This window comes from Larus michahellis, chromosome 2, assembly GCF_964199755.1.
Source record: "Larus michahellis chromosome 2, bLarMic1.1, whole genome shotgun sequence".
NCBI lineage: Eukaryota > Metazoa > Chordata > Aves > Charadriiformes > Laridae > Larus > Larus michahellis.
The window spans coordinates 55,983,874-56,001,952 of record NC_133897.1 but is presented as its reverse complement, the minus strand read 5'-3'; the positions used below and the strand labels follow the sequence as shown (position 1 = coordinate 56,001,952).

Genomic DNA, 18,079 nt, shown 5'->3' with positions numbered 1-18,079 from the left:
TTAAGAGAAATGCTACTTCAGTATTGCCCTTCAATTCTTAATAGACTCTGTTAGGCATCTTAAGTAAATACTTCAAGACCAAGCTTCATTTCTGTAATAGCAGTATGTTTGTGTCCGCTTTATGAAAAAGTGAACATGAATTTTGTTAACAAAGCTGTTACAAGTTTGTTTTGTTTTGTTTTTCCAGAGGAGAATATCTGTGAATCATGCCTGTCTCCAATACTTCCTTCAGGTAGGATGCTTTTCGAGAGGAGAATGAGGTTGTCTATTTATTTTTGGAGGAACTACTGTTTGCTTTTATTCATGGAAATGCGTAGTTGTCTCCCTTGGAAATCACTGTATAAATTTCAGACTCCTGTGCAAAGCTTACTTATGAATTCTGATGCGAGAGTAGAGTCTAATTTGAACTTTTTTTATTGCAGTAAACACAGATTTTCTTTCTTATTCATCTTTCACTTCTTTATTTTCTGTTTTGAAATACATGAAATGGAAGGCAACTTTTAATTCCTTCAATGTACGTATTCTCAGAGATCATTAGAACCACAAAACTAAGTTGTTGCCATCACATCTTCCCCAATTCCGTTGAACAACTTAGACTGAACTTGTGGATTATGAAGTTTTATGGAATATACTTTTTGTCCGAGTGGTGGAAGGCTCTTTGCTTCAGTCACTGCTGTCATATTTGAAACAACTTAGAACAGACTGTAGTTTTAAAACATCGTCTAAACTTAGTCTTGAAACTAGAAATGCAGGATATTATTTTGAAGATGTACATTTGGCAATGCAGCTGTAGTTCAGAAATACCAATATAGTTGTTGAGCATCTTAAGAAGAAATAGTTTTACCAGGAGAATGTCTGACATGGCATCTTCAAATAAGAATATGTAAGACAAAGGATACATATGGACCTATGGTTTTTTTGCCAAGTTTACATAACCCAGTAGAATCTCTTACAGTTTTTTATTCTGGTTTCTGCTATTTTTCACTTAAATTAAAAAATAAAAATAACTATACCATCATCACATGCAGCAGCGTACAGACCAGAGCAGTCAAATGGTGATAGAAAACCTGTCAGAGCTGAATGTGCTAGTGCCTAGAGGTATGTATGTGTGTCGAGGGAATGGGAGCCAAGGAATCGAATGTGGATGATGCTGATGAGTGAGATGGTTATTCCTTGAATATGTGGATGCAGGAATCGAAAGGCACATCGTACCCTTAGACAGCTTCTTGTCAAATTTCAAGATCATGGCGTGCAGCGTAGGCGCTAGAACTACTTAATGGTCTGGTTCTCCCCGCATTAGCACAAGAATTATTTTGCTAACTTTTCTTCAAAATGGCTGAATTATTTGGTGATATTTTACTCTTCGCCCTCCCCACATTTAGCACGTAGCACATACTGAAATGAGGAAATTTCTGTTGAGAAGGTATACGGCATTTAAGCCACAGAATTAAATTGTCCTGTAAGTCCACCATTGGGACACATTACCTGAAACCATCACTCTGCATGGCTTGTATAAGTGAGCTAGAATAGTATGGAAATTAATTTGATGGAAATACATTACTCGATGTGTCTATGTGTATAATGGAATGCGGGCACATACTGCTGTGGTCACTGAATCCTTTGTTTCAGTGCCCTGTTGTAATGAATTTACTTTTCTCTTTCCCAGATGCATCCAAGTCCTTCAACGTGGTGGTGTTCCACTGCAGACATATGTTTCACAAAGAGTGCCTCCCAGTATCTAACACAGTAAGGAACTAGCTTAATCTCTCTGATACCTTTGCCAAAGATGAAAGGGCAAATTGTTTCCTTTTGTCAGCTGTGGAGAAGGGTATGGGTCTATCAGGAAGTATGATGTGATTAATGTAATTAGTTGTGATGATACCCATAGTAGTATGTGACTAAGGAAAGGATCTTTAGGGTAACTGCAACTAAAGCACAGCCAATTTAGAAAGAAGCTAGTGCTGTTTGAGAAGTATTTAATCACTTTCTGCAATCTGAATGTGCAGTGCAGTTTTGAGACATACAGGGAATACAACCTGTTTGATTTTTTTTTTTAGTATTCATTCTTTTCCATTGCAGCTCTCACTTTAAATGTGTTTAATTAAAGACAAGAATAAAGATACTTTCTCAAGTAAACCATATTGAATGATTCTGACCTGGAAGAAAAAAAACCACTCTCTTCAGTATCTTTGTAATCATCTCTATGCTCAGAATATCTTTTTCTTCATCACAGAAATCTTTCTTTTTTTTTTTCCCCAATGAAAACAAACCAAAAAAATAACTTACAGATATAACCAGTTTTGAATTTAGGAGTGAAAGCATCAGCACGGTAACAAAATCACAAGGAAAATGGAATTTAAGCTTTTCTGATTCTGTATCTGTCTCTGAAAATGAGCATCTAGTGAAAAAATAACTTTGGTGAATCACTTAATCTGCAAGTAACCAAGCAAAGTGCTTGTAGCCATATGGTACAGCATGTATACTTAAATATGTTATTAAAATCTTAATGAATTAGATCATTTGCAAAGGAAAGCCCAACAACTAGGAAATATTTATTCAAATTATATTTACCACAAATTTTATTATTTGAAAAATAATCTAGAAGTTATCTAGCTTTCTCAGTTTGCTGGGAGAGTGATGGGACTGGGTAACTTGTCGGGCGGGATTTTTAAATATAACACGGATATTACGTGATATATATTCGATAGTATGTATGAAAGCACAGGAATCTGTATATATCTGAGCCAAATTCTCCCCTGCTATAGTATTTCTTGGCCTCAGGTAGTCAGTTGTTTTACTGATAGTTGGTTACTGGTGACATACTGAAAGGAAAGTAATGCATGCATAAAGCATCGCACAGAGCTAGAGTAACTAGAGACGGGAGTAACAATAAACACATGCTTGCTATCAAACGGACAATATTCAGGCCATATTTTCAGCTGTTGGAAATCTGTAGAGCACTATCCAAAGACAGAGCTGTGACTAAGACACCCAGTGGTCAATGGAGCCGACCGAGTGACTGACTTACTCTCTTCTTTATCTATGAAGACAATCAATTACATTTTTGACTCTGTATTTTTCATTTTTGTTGGGGAGGAAATTTGACCTTACTCTCCTGCAAGATGGTGGTAAAACGCTTGGAGTGAGTGGTGAGCTGTAGTGCTCTCTGACTCCAGAATAGCCTGCTTTATTGTGTTCCACTATATCGTCTTCCTACAGCTAGCCATGAATGTGTAGTGACATTGAGAAAGGCATTTTTCGTTCATCTTCCCACATTCTAACTTGGCTACATCTCTCTAAGAGATTCTTGTTTCCTTTTTAATTTCTAGGTATCTCCTGTCCAGTTCTGCAACATATGCAGTGCCAAACACCGAGGACCGGGAAGCGCAATCCTGGAGATGAAGAAATAGCAGTCCCCTAGTTCTCCATGCCAGTTTGTGACACCAACTCTGTTAGGACCATGCAGAGCCACTGTAGTTTCTGTTAGTCATCATTTCTGTATATAATCCTGATTGTGATTTAGTTGCTGTAAGTTATCTCCATCTGACTGAACATTTTCAGGAAAGAGAAAATGTGAAAATCTTTCCCTAGTAAGTCTTTGTTATGCAATTCACATGTTCCTTTGCTCGGCTTGTTACCTAACTCTGGAACAGAAAAGAGAAATAAAATGGGAAGAAAAAAACCAATTTGGAGATTTGTGCTTACTGTCGGTTAATGTGCTTTACAGTTTGGAGCCACATCAGGCTGATGGTTAGATATTATAAAGAAAGATTAATTGCTCTGAATTCAGCTCACCAAACTACTTTAGTCCTGATTTAGTCTATTAGTTTAACTTGAGACCCACAGGACTCTGACTGCTTTCGGTGGAACTGCTTCAGGACTTGAAGTTGGCTGTGTGCCGACTCATACGTTAAATTAACAGTCTTGTTAACGGTTAATTCCACACACTGGCAATTTACCTTAGTTGTATGGTTACACATTCATAGTTTGTTATAAACTGGTTGTTTTCTCAGTTCATCTTCCCAATTTTTAGGTGGGCTTTTGTCATCCAGAAACTTTATTTTTAAATGTTAGCAGTCGGTCTTTACATTTAGTTTATAAGTGTGGTTGTAGTGTATGATTTCATTTAAGTACGGGGTGGGGTGGAAATCTGACCTTTCAACGAAAAGATCTCTAGGAGTTTCTTTTGGCTTTAGCAATTTAATAGCTGAGTTAAATACGTCTGTTTGGATGTTAACAAAAAACATATTTAATTTCAACAGCGTTCTGTTTTGTTGGTTCAAAGGAAGTCATCTTTCAGAATGTCTTCACAGCAATGTAGTCTTTTATAATGTTCTCTGATTAAATTGAATACAAGCATCTTTTCCCTAAGAAAAGTAATGTTTCAGAACTCCCAAGATATTTTTCCTCTTTTTCATAACCGGAGTTTGAAAGTAAAAATACGTTGTTTTACCATCAAATTGTGAGGTTTAAAGAAGTAGTTAACGTCGTAAGTTCTGAAACAACAGCATAGTGATACTGCAATGTATCTGTGAAACTGGAAAATGTAACACCTCTGAGTTCTTCTGTACCTTATTCCCATGTAGGTAAACCTTAAAATAATTTATATTCTATTCTAGTTTATGTGAATTCATTATACTCTTTCAATATCATCTGGGCAGTTGGCTGAGCTGGTCTAGCAATCTTAAGAGTGACTTGACTGGTAAGAATTACTGCCTGGCTCTGTGCAGTTAATTTTCAGTGGCTGGTACACATCCTCAGGTACGTTATTCATTTATCCATTCTTGACTACACTGATCAGGAAAGCTGCTTTGATTCGCAGTAAGCAAAGTGCTCCAGTGAGCTCAAGGGCTGTTTCGCCGTGATATTTGAGCTACTGCATGCCTGTAGACAAGTTTAGAAACTTTTTAAAAAACCTCTTCCTCACTAGCTCTAAGTAGCTTTTCTATATTACACCCTAAGGATGTACTGTGCAATGCCATAAGCCGTCAGCTTGCAGGAGGAAAAAGTCAAATTACTCCTATACAGTTATGCCACAAAATGTTCTGTAGCTCAGAGTTATATGATAATTTAAAACAGGTATATTGTTTACTTCAGCTTGGCCATAAATTCCCTAAAGCATTTGAGCGTTCAGTGACTCAAGTTTGTTGGCCTGCCATCACTGGCAATCATATTGCATTATACCCTGGCATATTCTCTGCATTATGCAAGTAATTTTAAATGACTGTATGAAAATCTAATCAAAATCTTCTCTAAATCCAAAGCTTCTTTCATTTGGGCTTCAGGGACTACCCTTTTCATGTTCCTGAATTCTAAAGTTGCTCATTAAGATTCAGCAAGAAATGTACGGTCCTGACTTTGATTCACTTTTCTTCCTAAGAAACCTTCACATCCTAGAAGATGTCTGAGGTTAGAGTCTAAAATATTCAGCTACCCAAGAGCTTTTCTTCTGGAGAACAGCTCTGCCTAAGAAGTAGCCTTAAAGTTGCATAACACTTTGGAAAAGTACAGAGTAGCGCTTACCTGCTTTCACCAGGGCATATTTAAGATGTCAGTCCATTTATCAAAGTGCTTGTGCTTGTAACTAAGGTAAAATTAAGGTAAATTTGACAAGGGAATTACTATTTTTTCACTGATCCATCCAGTTCTGTGTGATTTCTTCAGTAGTGACCAATAAAGCTAACTGAAAGGATACGTGACGGATCAAGTAAGAACTGTTGGTCTGCCATTTCAAAGAGACAAAGGCATTTTGGTTATAATGACTCTTTGGATGATTTTTCTCACCTATCTTTGTTCTGTTATTTTGATAGCCACAAAGCTGTGTGACAGGCTTGGTGGCAGTGTTGGGCTACGCTGAAGATTTTGGTGGGCCCAGGTGAGGAGCTAGTGGTGCTTGGTGAGCATGAGGCTATTTAGCCCTGCTGAGAGAGCTCAGGTAGAAGTGACAGCATCAGGATAAAGGCTGACTTCTGCAAAAGCGGGAGCTAATCTGTTCCTAGCAGATCTATGAGGACTGGGAGGGACCTGCCAGGAGTAAAGTGTGCCTGTTGCTCTTATAATAAATTCGTTATTTATTGGATGATCTTTTTCTCACTGAGAGACCATGTCTGAAAGGGACTAGGACAGGCTGTGTGGGTCTTTTGGGTCTCATTGAAGTTGAGAGGTGCATGACTGGCTTTTGCCATCTCCTGCTACAGCTGAATCTCGTGTGTTTACAGGCTGGTAGCTGTGTCTCAGCGGGCTTGAGGCAGCTCCTCTACCAGCTCAGTGTTGTATAGAGTCAGCTGTGTTTGCGGCGTGGGCAAGAGCCTGCCGCCCAGCATTACATGGATCAGAGGGTCAGTTAATACTTCACACAGAGTCCTTCTATATACAAGGTACGTCCTTTAGCTGTAGCTGCATCTGCCGGCTGCTCACCTCTGGGAAACCTTGAACACAGTGGGTATCGTGTGTTGGAGCAGGAGTAAGTTGTTCAGTGTCCGGCACTGGTCTTGTGTTACAGAGCCAGAGCAAAGACAAAATGAGTTGTTTGCCCATTTTCAAATCCACATCATATTGCTATTCGAAGTAAGTGTTTTCCTGGACAGCTGCTGCCACAGACTTGACCACAGGTTTGTCAAGAACCTACTGTAAAGCAAAGAACAAGAAATATCCAGTTGTCTGCTATGTTTTGTAATGTATTTTTAGCAGGAGACTATGCTGCAACATCTTTGTCTAAATTTTGGCTGATAGCTGGATAGAGGCTGTCAATATTCTGCATAGAGTGCACAGGCTGGCTTATCAAGTTTTCATCTTAGGAAATTCAATAAGTTTCTGCCTTAGAATTAATGGGTTTTCAACTAGAGTCTTTTTAAGCAGGCACCAGTTTACTCTTTGCTGTTGTGTATGTTACCGCAGTGGTTTTCTGCTTGGTGAGTAGAGCTCCTGACTGCAATTCAAGGGAACAAGAATTGCAAAGAACCTCTTAAATGAAAACCTCACGTCGGATTTCCCATTTCTGAAACGTTGTGATTGAGAATTAAAGTATTTTATGTCTCGGTCACCTTGGAAAATACAGTGCAAGTTGGTTGGACCGGTTCCTGCCTGTGCCATTTGACAGCAGTTTGAAAAAATACTTGCAGGAAAATTCTTAGCTAATGCTGAACAAGGACCATTATCTGAATGAGAAAAATCTGTCTGAGAAGCCTGTTTTCCCTCTGTCCTGTTCTGTTGTACGCTTCTGACTCCATGTCCATACCGCATAACTTTTACGTGTATTTACAAATCTTAGACACAACATCAGGGTCTCTTCCTCTCTAGAAGAACTTCCCCCTCGAGCAGATCTTTGCCAAATACTAGCTCTAAATCAATTGCTGCACTCTCAAAACAATTTAAACAAAACTTGTAAGAAACGAAGTACCGCACTTAGAGAATGACTCTTTAATTATATACTTTTGGGACTGTCTTCTTACTCCGCTGTGCTATGAAAGATTAATTTTCTCTTGGCGTTGGAGAAATCCCTAGATGATGTTTTTTTCTGTTCTTCAAGACAACGTGGCTTTCTTTTACTATAATCAAATATTAAATTATGCAGAAAACAGGACATCTGAAGTGTCTGAGGCATCAAATGCACAAGAGAATAGAATGTGTGAGAAGTTCTAAGAGAAGTCAATGAGTCATGGTGGGAATGCCCTAAATTTAGTCTTAAAAGGCTTCAATAAATGGGGATCATAATAAGCCTTTGCAGTAGATCAGGTCTTAGTGGCTCTGATGTGTTCAGGCTGCGACAGTCCCCCAGGAGTCAGCAGTCTGAACGGACAAGGCTGCCGGTGGCTTCTGCTGCTGCGTTGAGCTTAGGACCAGTTGTGGTGCTGCAGCAGCAGGAGTCAGAAACCTGCTGAGTGGAGGCTGGTACCCCTCCAGCCTGGAGGAACTGCCAGAGGTGGACATGTAGCAGAGTAATTAAGGGCTAGAAAGTGGCAGGAGCCGCAGAGGGCAGCTGAATTGTTGGTTGGGTTTTTTTTCCCCGCCTTGCTTTTAGTCTGATCCCAGTAGGATTTAAGTCAAATTAGGTTGACAAGGTAATGGTATCTTGGTGTCTGATGGCTGTAAAATAGCATTTAGCAAGATGTCAGCTGGATGATGTGTTCCAAATAGTGTTCACATAGGATGCAGATTTCTCTGTCTCTGGTGGCAGTGAAGGACAAGAGCCACAATAAACAGTTGTGGATTTATTATTTTTTTTTAAACAAAATCAAGGGAAATGTTTTTTACAAATGAGCAACTGTCTCACATATTACCATGCCTTGCACACAATAAAGTAGCAGCACTGGAACATGCAGGTGACAATAGTATTTTTACTCTGTAGGGCCCATTCAGTAGCAGCTATTTTTGCACATGCCGGCAAAAGAGTCATTGAAGCACTTTTCAGTGTGTCCAACACCAGCTATTAAGAGCCTTCATCTGGAATTTCTGCAAAGCAATGGAGATCTTTAGTTAAACAAAACCAAAGCTGGGAAGCATTTCCTGTGTGCAATCTGTAAAGCTGAGCCAAGAATATATTTCTGGCATAACTCAGTTGTATGCTATGCAGATTTTCATTCTCTCTGTAGTATCAAAAAAGAAGGGGACTGTGTTGTGTTTAGTTTGTCCCATATTCATTCTCTCCCAAAGAGTGACCTCCCCAGAGCACGCGCATTGGAGTCAGTGCCTTGGTTTGAACTGTGTGGTGATTTTCAGTCAGTATCTGCAAATACAGACGCTGTGCTGTGTAGGTGTTAAGTTGGGCAAGATCAAAAGTGTGTGCTTTCTATGTCATCAGGAAGGTAGACAGATGTTTGTTCATCCTTAGTTCCTGGGGGAGCTCATTCCCCAGTGTCAAGCCAAGGAAACATTTTCCTTCAGAGGTGAGCTTTCCAGAATAACAGCAATTTTCAGTGGTGCCAAAACAATCATTGAGGTGGGAGGGGACCTCTCAAGATCATCTGGTCCAGTCCCCCTGCTTCAACTTTGGTTGCTCCATCACCTTCCCAGGGATTGAGATGAGGCTGACCAGCCTGTGGTTCCCCAGCTCCTGTTTTTCGCCCTTCTTAAAGATGGTGATATCCCAGAGGATCAGTTAAAACGAGGACAACAGCCTTGAAGAGTAAGATTTGCTTTCTTCCAGTCTTCAGGAACCTCTTCTGCCATGGCCTTTTAAAGATAATCAAGAACGTTTTCTTTACACTGGAGGCTTTGTGCATGGGTATTTTATAATGTTCCAGTCCAGTCCAGAGATGAAGCCACTATAAATTACTGTGGGGTTAGATGATGGTCCCCAACAAAAGGGCAGATGTTCCTAAGTGCCTGGCTTGGCATTTATTTCTCAGAGCAAGACTGCAGAAGGCTGCAATCTGATGTCAGGAGGACCTTTGATTGCTGGTCTGTGTTGGAGCTTTGGAAACACAAGACAGGTTTTGTTCCTGCTGAAACTGATGACAAATTTGCCTCGACTTAAATGAGGGCAGTATCTGACCCTCCTTAGATAGTGGTTTGCGTTATGCATAAATACTATAAAATGAATTAGATCAGGAACTTTTCCTTCTGAGCTGGCTGTGATAGTCTGTAACAGCCTTGATGCGTGTAGTACAAAATTACTTTAATAGTGGAGCTTGGTGGTCATCCACAGGATTCACCGCCGCAGAGGTTTATGACTCTCATTTATCATTCTAGGAAACAGTGAAAACCATTTTAATTAATAACATGTACTTCCAAAACTATAGGGGCATTATAAGATATTATACTTTGTGCTGCTCCTGTGAAATATGTGCCTGTTGATGGTTGTGGTTGTTTTTAAATGCTTCTTCCCATATGCTGCATTGCAGTGTTATACTGGAGAGGCTCCTGCTGCTGGATCTGAGGAATGAAAACCTTGTGTTGCACAATGAGATTAGGTAAAGACATTACATTATCGGGATTTCTTAAACAGATTTTTCTAGATACTGAATCCTTCCTCTCTCTCCTCTTGTGCCTCATGCCAGCCTGTTCTTTTGTAACTGCAGCCAGCCTTTACGCTGGCCTGAATCAAACCATGTTACTGAATTGCCGATTCAGTTACCATCTTACAATTCATGCCATGGCAGGTGATGAGATGATTTTGTGTATTTCGTTGGGGATGAATCCCAGCAAATGAAATCTAAAAACGGTCGCTGATTCCTGGTGTGATGTCATGTTTATCATTTGATTCTGGTCTACTGCAAATTTCTGTATATTTTTTTAGGGGGGGAGGGGGAAAACCCACAACCAACAGACAAAAACCCCTTTCCTACTTCCCTTTTTGTCCATGGTGATGGTGGCTGTATTGTCTCAAGAGTATTCATAGTAACTGATGCCGGCGTATGATCATGTATGAGAAATAACCTGAAAGGGGTTAGAGATATAGAACACTTAAGTCTATTAAAATCCTCATGGTAACCCTTCTGAAATATTCCCGGTAGCTGATGCATTGAAAAGTAGAAAGGCAGAGTCACAAAATATACTTATATACTTGAGAAAATAGCGTGGTGAAAAGGGATTTAAGATTATAAGGAAGTGGGTTCCACCTAAGATGGTATGGAATTAAGTTTCTGGCACTCAAATAACTTAGAGATGTTTTAAACCAAAGACTAACAAGGAATTTTGTTAGTCTTCGCCCAGAAGACTCCAAGGGTGAAGCTACAAAAATTCTGTAAAGCAAAAAGACAGATTTTTGTATATTTCAGGTAGGGAACAGTAAAAAAGAGGATCTTATAAAAAGAAACCCTAAACCCTGTAATTAGGTAACATAAAATTCATAGCAAGATGTAATGTATATCATCAGGGTAACAGAGCACTTGGAACAGGCTGCCCAGGGAGGTGGTGGAGTCTCCATCTCTGGAGACATTCAAAACCGGCCTGGGTGCATTCCTGTGCAACCTGCTCTAGGTGACCCTGCTCTGGCAGGGGAGTTGGACTAGATGATCTCCAGAGGTCCCTTCCAACCCCTGCCGTTCTGTGATTCATAGAAGTGCTGTTTGGAAGGGATCTCTGGATGTCATCTAGCCCAGGCTTGAGGTTTTGTGGAGAAGGCGGCATCGCTAAGACACCGTGATGCCAATGTTCAAAATATATAGAAGTATCAGAGAGAACCTTGTGAGCAAAAGGCGGACACTGCACATTCGGGGAAATTAGAATCAAAGGAGGTGAATAAATGAATACTATCAACAGGCAATAGAGAATCAGTAACGACCTGAAATATTATGTCTGCATAATAATAGTAGGGATATATTGTCAGCCACTCGGCCAGTATGGTAGCATGGAGTACAAGGAGTCAAGGACAGAAAAAGCAGTAACACTGGCAGAGTTCAGCCACACCTAAGTCACGACGAGGCGTCACGAGAAAGCTACGTTTTCAGTGCTACAAAAGGCAACCCCTCGAAGCACCTCATCAGAGAGCCCAAAAGGAGAAGCAGTCCTTGATTTTTTGCCCTGGGAACCGCACAGAACCTTAATGCTACAGATGAATAGCATTTAGTAAGAGAGCCCTCAGTGTGATCAAATTCACTGTAGAAGCTAGAAAGTAATCATCTGTCACAGTAAAGCTTCAACCACAAAAAAGAACTATATAAAAACGAGGGAGTAAATTTAAAGCAGTTAATTAAGTGTTTACAAGTTGTGTGATAAATGCTAAATTCATGATGTGGACTTTTTGTAAAAGCATCTCCCCTTTCCAGAGCAAGCCTTGATAGACAGCAAAGTAAAGAGACTGCTTAGACATAAACAGATCTTCAAAAAATGCACATTGTGTCGAGAGAAGGAAAATGGAAAAGAACATTACGTTCTGGCAAGTTAATGTCAAGCCACAATAAAGTAGGCCAAGAGACTCCATGAGAAGCAATATGCTAAAACCGGCAAAGCTAACAATAAAAACCCCATCAGCAAGCTGTGTATAAGGCCACCTGTAGAAAATGGAAGCGAAAAAGGGTTTCAGCAAAGAGAGACCCCAGCAGGAAAAACAAATTAGTTCTTTGAACTAAGAAGTATTGAATAAGTATTTATTATGAAAGTTCCCAGGGGAAGCCCGGAGTGGAGCCCTTCTTTTTAACATAGAAACTTCTGAAGTTAAACTGTTTGTAGAAAACATAGGAAAAAAATCAATAAATGGTATCAAACCACGTGCATCAGTAGGTATTCACCTAAAACTCTGGTGGATCTCCAAACAGGATATTGCTGTATGATTAACCGTGATGTGTAAATTGTCTTTAAAGTAAGTCCTAATACTAGAAGAATAGAAAGTAGTAAATATGCCACTAATATTTTTTGGAAGGCTCCATGACAAATCCATAGAAATACAGACCAGTAATTCTCACTTCTTTACTAGACAAATCAATAGAAGGACTATTAAAAAAAAAAAAAAAAAAAAGACACATGGATATATCTATTTTATATCTTATATTGGGGAAAAGTGAACTTGGATTATGTTATGCCTCCCATTTATCTGACTTTCTAGGACTTGATGAACCTGCCAATAGCTGATTCAGATGGTACAGTGTTTTTACACTTGAAAAAAACCCAAAAACTCATGTTAGACTCCTTCAACAGGATTTAAAAAAAAAATAAATGGGGCCTTGAATCAAGAAGCGAAGGGTTCCTAATAGATTTAAATCTGTTTAAAATGAGACTTGATGCATGATCAGCTTTCACAAGGAAGGAGTGATTGCTGGTAAAAGGGGTCAGTGTTGAGGCTCAGGCTGTTTAGCATAATCAGTAATCAACTGGAAATGGGCTGGATGGCAAAAAACCCCACATTTGCTAACAATGGAGAAGTAGCCAGAGTCAAAACTGAAAGGTCACTAAGAACATTTGGTTTTATTAGTGATCTGGATGCAGGAGTTGAACGCAGAGTTAGTAAGTTTGCTGATCGTACCGAACTGGGAGGTGCTGTTGACTTTCTCGAGGGACAAGAGCAGGTGTGTGAGCAGGAAGCCTGTCTTTGCGCACGTCTCGGGCAGGTTCTGCATGAGCGCGCTGTAGCTGGCTCCCCATCCCTCCCTTTGATGTCAGATGCTGCCCCATCTTACCGCTGTGGAAGCTCACTTAAGGGAGACGTGCCAGCCTGCGCCGTGCCTGACATCCCCTACCGCAGGCCATTTGATCTGCTTCATTTGGCACAAGCTGCGCCAGGATGCTAAACTCGCCCTGGTGAAGGAGCCAGTAAAAGCAATTTAGCGTTCCTACCCTAAGCACGAAGGAGAAGTGAAACAGGATCCCTCATTTCATTTGCTCAACGTAGAAAATTTGTATTCTTCTTTGTCTCAAGCCAGGACTTGTCCCAGGTTGTGTCTCTTTTTTACCCTGCCACTGCATCTCGCCGTAGCAGCCTTATGGCTGGCTGCTGCTTGGGTTTTGGCACGGGGAGTGGAGGTGATGTGCTAGGAGGGAGCATTACACGTCTGAGGTGGACGTCACTGCTCTGCTGTTCTAAATTTCTCTTAAAAGGGTCATCAGCATGAAAGCAAATAGAATCAATGATTTCACTCAGCCAAAATTTGTCATTGAGAATGTCACACTGCAACACTTTCAGCTCTCAGGCTCCTCGGTGGTACAACAGAAGCCCGTACCCAAGGTAGTGGTGATCCTGAGAAGGCAACAGTTCAATTCCTGCTTCACTTCAAACGGCCGATAAATCTCACTGAATGACAGATAGTTAAGTTTCAGAAGGACAATAAATAACAAAATTCATAGCCAGTGCTATTCTGAGAACCCTGTGCACCACAATGACTTGATACATGCACAAAGGTCAAGATGACCTTGTAGATGGGAATGAGATGGCTCGCCGTTTTGGTTAAAATAAACAAATACGTGAAAAGGTGCACAAGGTCCAGCCAGAGCATAGGCTTTCTTTATGTCCTCTTCATGTGTTTTTCGCAAAGAAATGAATGTAACTCTTTGCAACTTTTTTTATATCACAGAATCATAGAATACCAGGTTGGAAGGGACCTCAAGGATCATCTGGTACAACTTTCTTGGCAAAACCACGATCCAGACAAAGGTGGCCCAGCACCCTGTCCAGCTGAATCTTAAAAGTGTCCAATGGTGGGGAATCCATCGCTTTCCTGGGGAGATTATTCCAATGGCTGATGGTTCTTATTGTGAAAAATTTATTTATGTGTTATGAATATTTCCATCATGTGATTGAACTGTAAAAATAAAAACAGAAAACAACTAAAAGAAAAACAAAAAAGAGAAAAAAAAAAAAAAGACAGGCAAAAATACCTAGCACAAAACCTTCCTGTGATGAAAGCAAGATCTCTGTCTCGCACTCTGACCTTGGTGCGCCCATACCAGAGTGAGGTGGGAGAAACCCATGTTCTGGAGTGATTTCTTGATACTGAAAAACAGAGAAAAGTGATCTCTGGCTATGTTGGCATCAGTGAGCAGCCGTGGTGCGAGTGGAGCAAAGCAACTAGGGCTGAGGATTCAGTATCATCTGCATTATAGATGTTTTACCTGCCTTGCCTTACAATTACTCTAGCTTGGTCCTGTGGGCTGTGCACCCGCCAGAAAATGGAGCAAACAAGATCAACTCTGGGAGCATGTTTTCTGGTTTAGCTACGTCCAAAAGGAATCCAGTCTGCACGTTGTGACTGCTCTGGGGGGCGAATCGAAGCACAGCGAGTGGGGATGGTTCGAGGATGGCCTGGACCACGAGGCCGACACAGATGAGTGACAGTCTGTGATTGTGATCTCCACTTATGAGAACAGGATAACAAAACGCAGCCAGAATTGCATAGAAACTTGGTTTGGTAGATTTTAAACGGTGTTTATGAACAAAAAGGTATGGATAGGTTTATACTATATGTGGTAACATAGTTAATTTGGTTTTCACAGATGCCATCCCTCAGATGTATTCAATTTTATGTCTGCAATTTTTTGTTACTCTGGACTCCATTTGGATCAACTGTGTAAAGCAAGAATTGCGAAAGCAGAACTTCAGCACGGTGATAGTTAAAATCACGGCAGTAATTATAATTTTACTCAAGCACTCATCCTTCTTTTCAATACAACATTTAAGCCTAATTTAACTATGAAAAGCAACAGAAAAAAATGGTGCTATCTTATTCAACATGTATTCTGGTTGGTTGTTCTCAGTTATGTATTTTAAGAAGCGAAAGGGTGGTGCGTAACCAGCTACAGAACGTCCTCTTGGCGTTGCGTTAATCTGTTTATGAGATTGCTTCTTTGTGTCTGCAATAGACTTACGCCTCAAGCTGCTGGTAAGTATTCTGTCAGAGTGCGGAAATAGCCCTGCTTTGCAAAGTAAATCGGTTTCACTGGAATATTTTAGAGACCACCTTGGAGAAAAAAAAAAAAAGGTGGGGGGAATAAAAACGTTCTGATTAGACATCTTTCATAGGATATGTTTTTATTTGCACATATATCCGTTTTTCATTTAGTTGCTTTTTAACTTCATAAATAAAGCAGAAACGGGTGAGAAAAATTTCACAGTGCAGGCATGAGCTTTGTTTCCGGAGTTTTAATTTTATCCTATATGTCTCAACGCTCGGTAAAATTCAGGATGAAACCAAACGTCGAAACCTGGAGATCCTCCCTGAAATGACACATCCAACTTCTGCAGTTTTAGCTACCAGCGCTGATGAATACATAACGTGCTCTTTTTAGAGCAAATGGTTTGTTCCAAAGTGGGCCTGTTCTCTCTAGCTTATCCTGTCATTAGCAGCCCCTCCTCTGTCACCCGCTGACGAGCACTACAATGCACTAAATATATTCCCATCACTAGCTCTTATCAGCACGTGCCCTGTCCCCTCATCTGCGCATTACTCAAAAAACTCACAGGATTATAGACTTTGACACGTTGCTCATACAAGACAGTTAAAGGAGTCCTATTGCCCTCGATAAACCTCAGACCAAATTCACACAATTCTGGCTAGCTAATAAAATCTTTCTGATCCATTCAACTTTTCAGTTTCTCCATAGGCAGATGATTTAGCTAAGGCTGATGAGAAGATTTTCCTAATGAAGTTAATTATGCACTTTAGAGGGATCTGTGTAGGTGTAGGGGAAAAAAACCAGTGGAGTTCTGCTTGCTGCCTTTTGTTGTCCTGTTTATTCTGAAATTATGTCAGCTCTCGAGCCGTGGTCTTTCGTTGCTCTGTGGTGAGTTATCCACAGCATCTCTTAGGATTAATAAATGTCTGTTCCTAATATGTTCCTCTCATGACAAATGTTCCAGCATGGTCATAAAGTGCATGACCTGATTTATTAAGATATTACAGTAAAATATTGGGACTGCTTCTATGAATACCTCACAAGGGCTGTACATCTGGAATTTACAGATGCAGTGGTGTAACTGTCATGTACACAACAGACCACCAGTGTAAAAATTATGGCACCAAAACGATGTTGTGATCCTGGGACGGTGAAAAATATTTCAAAAATTTAAAACTTCTGCACTGATGGTCTTGAGCAATATTTGTATGGTTTCATGTTGACGCCAGCATTACTTTTGCTTCCATTGCAATTCACCTGCCACATCTCTTTAAATATTCATCGTGGCCGTCTGCCTGAACCACGCTGGTTGAACTAGATACCACAGCATCATTTGATATATATCCCAACCTCTTCTCCTTCTCCCCTTTCCAGCCTCTGGCCTTTCAGGCACTAAGCAGCATCTACCTGGCTAGACGTTTACTTTAATCTTCCCAGTGGCTTTTCTCAGTGATGACCTCGATTCATCAGTCCAAATTTGATCCATTTAAAAAATGTTAGCTTTAAAGATCATAGCGTGCAGGCCATAGGCAATTGCTGTCATTTGCCTTAGGAGGAGAGTGCTTCCATCCATGCGTCTAAGTAGAGCCTAATTGCTATTCAGAGGTCTAACTTGTAGAGGGCTGCAGGGAGGGGAGATGAAACCCACCCTTAACAATTACCGTACAGGCTTACAGCGGAATTTGATTTCCTCAACAATCTTAAATGCTGGCCGCCTGCTTTAATTTTGTTCCCTCTAGGATGCAATACAATTAGAGGGATTAGGTTTGGAGTTCTTCCATTTCAAAAGGAGAATGTTTTCACTTTCACCTAATGACACTGGCTCACTAAGAAAAATGTGGGCCTTGAAACCCGTGTTAGAAACAAATTAAAAGTAACAGCTGCACTGAAAATTAAGAGCAAAACCGTTCATTGTCTTTGGATGGGCAACTGCACGTTAAGGTTGGGCGGAACCCAAGCCCACATTGCAATTAAAGCTGGCTTACGTTGCACGGAGCCAAAACACGTGGATCGATGCATCCTCTGCCTCAGAGTATGAAATCCTAAGCCAAAGCTTATTCAAGTCAAACGGAACTTTTTATTGACTTTGACAGTAGCTGGGACAGGCCTCGAAGCCCCAGAACTTCAAAGGAGCTTTGGAGTAGTTCTCTTTGACTGTAATTAAAAATCCATGAAAAATGTAAGCAATTCCACCTGGTCCTTTACCAAGGACTGTTTCTTGATCACATCAGATTACGAAGGAGACCAACATTAATTGGGCAGCGATCTGTTTGTGGGAACCAGGCAATGGGTTTGATACTGTTATTCGTGTGGTCCTTTAATTCTCATTCCCCATAAAAGACTGACAGATTTTGTGCAAGTGGTTTTCCTCTCTTTTTGCATCCTTCTAAAACCATTTTCATAGTGTACCTAAGTTAAATGTGTTCCATCTCAGTTATAAAGATGATAATCAATATGGGAAGCAGTTTCGGTTCATTTGCATCGTGATATACTTCAAAATGTGAGCATAGACAACTCCTCCCTCTCGCTTGCCGAGTGCTGTTTACCTTTTCCAAATTCTTTATGTAGGGGAGTTTTTCAAAGTAATGGATGCTGCAAAAGGGGATGTGAGCAGAGGGGTCTTGTGGTTCCTGCTGTCGAATGATCCCATCCTACTGCCCTTCTGACATCCGCAGGCTAATTTTGGAGCCCAGGAATTGGCAGCACTGCTCTTTTGGTTCAAGGTTTTGAGTTATAGCTCGAAGCATGTGGAAATGTGTCATGTAAACTCTACATGATAAGCAATATTTTGATGAGTCATGTACTATAAAGCATG

General features: G+C 40.5%; 1 protein-coding gene across 9 annotated transcripts in view; it reads left to right on the top strand.

Moving 5' to 3' along the window:
* VPS41 (VPS41 subunit of HOPS complex) overlaps positions 1–3,692 on the top strand; it is a 111,218-nt gene extending 107,526 nt beyond the window's left edge. For all 9 annotated transcript variants that reach the window (XM_074575573.1, XM_074575572.1, XM_074575577.1 and 6 more), the window contains 3 exons: positions 188–232; positions 1,667–1,746; positions 3,330–3,692. In XM_074575573.1, coding sequence (XP_074431674.1) covers positions 188–232; positions 1,667–1,746; positions 3,330–3,410 — 206 coding nt within the window. In that variant the 3' untranslated portion in view covers positions 3,411–3,692. The remainder of the gene's footprint in view (positions 1–187; positions 233–1,666; positions 1,747–3,329) is intronic.
* Positions 3,693–18,079: the final 14,387 nt, after the last annotated feature.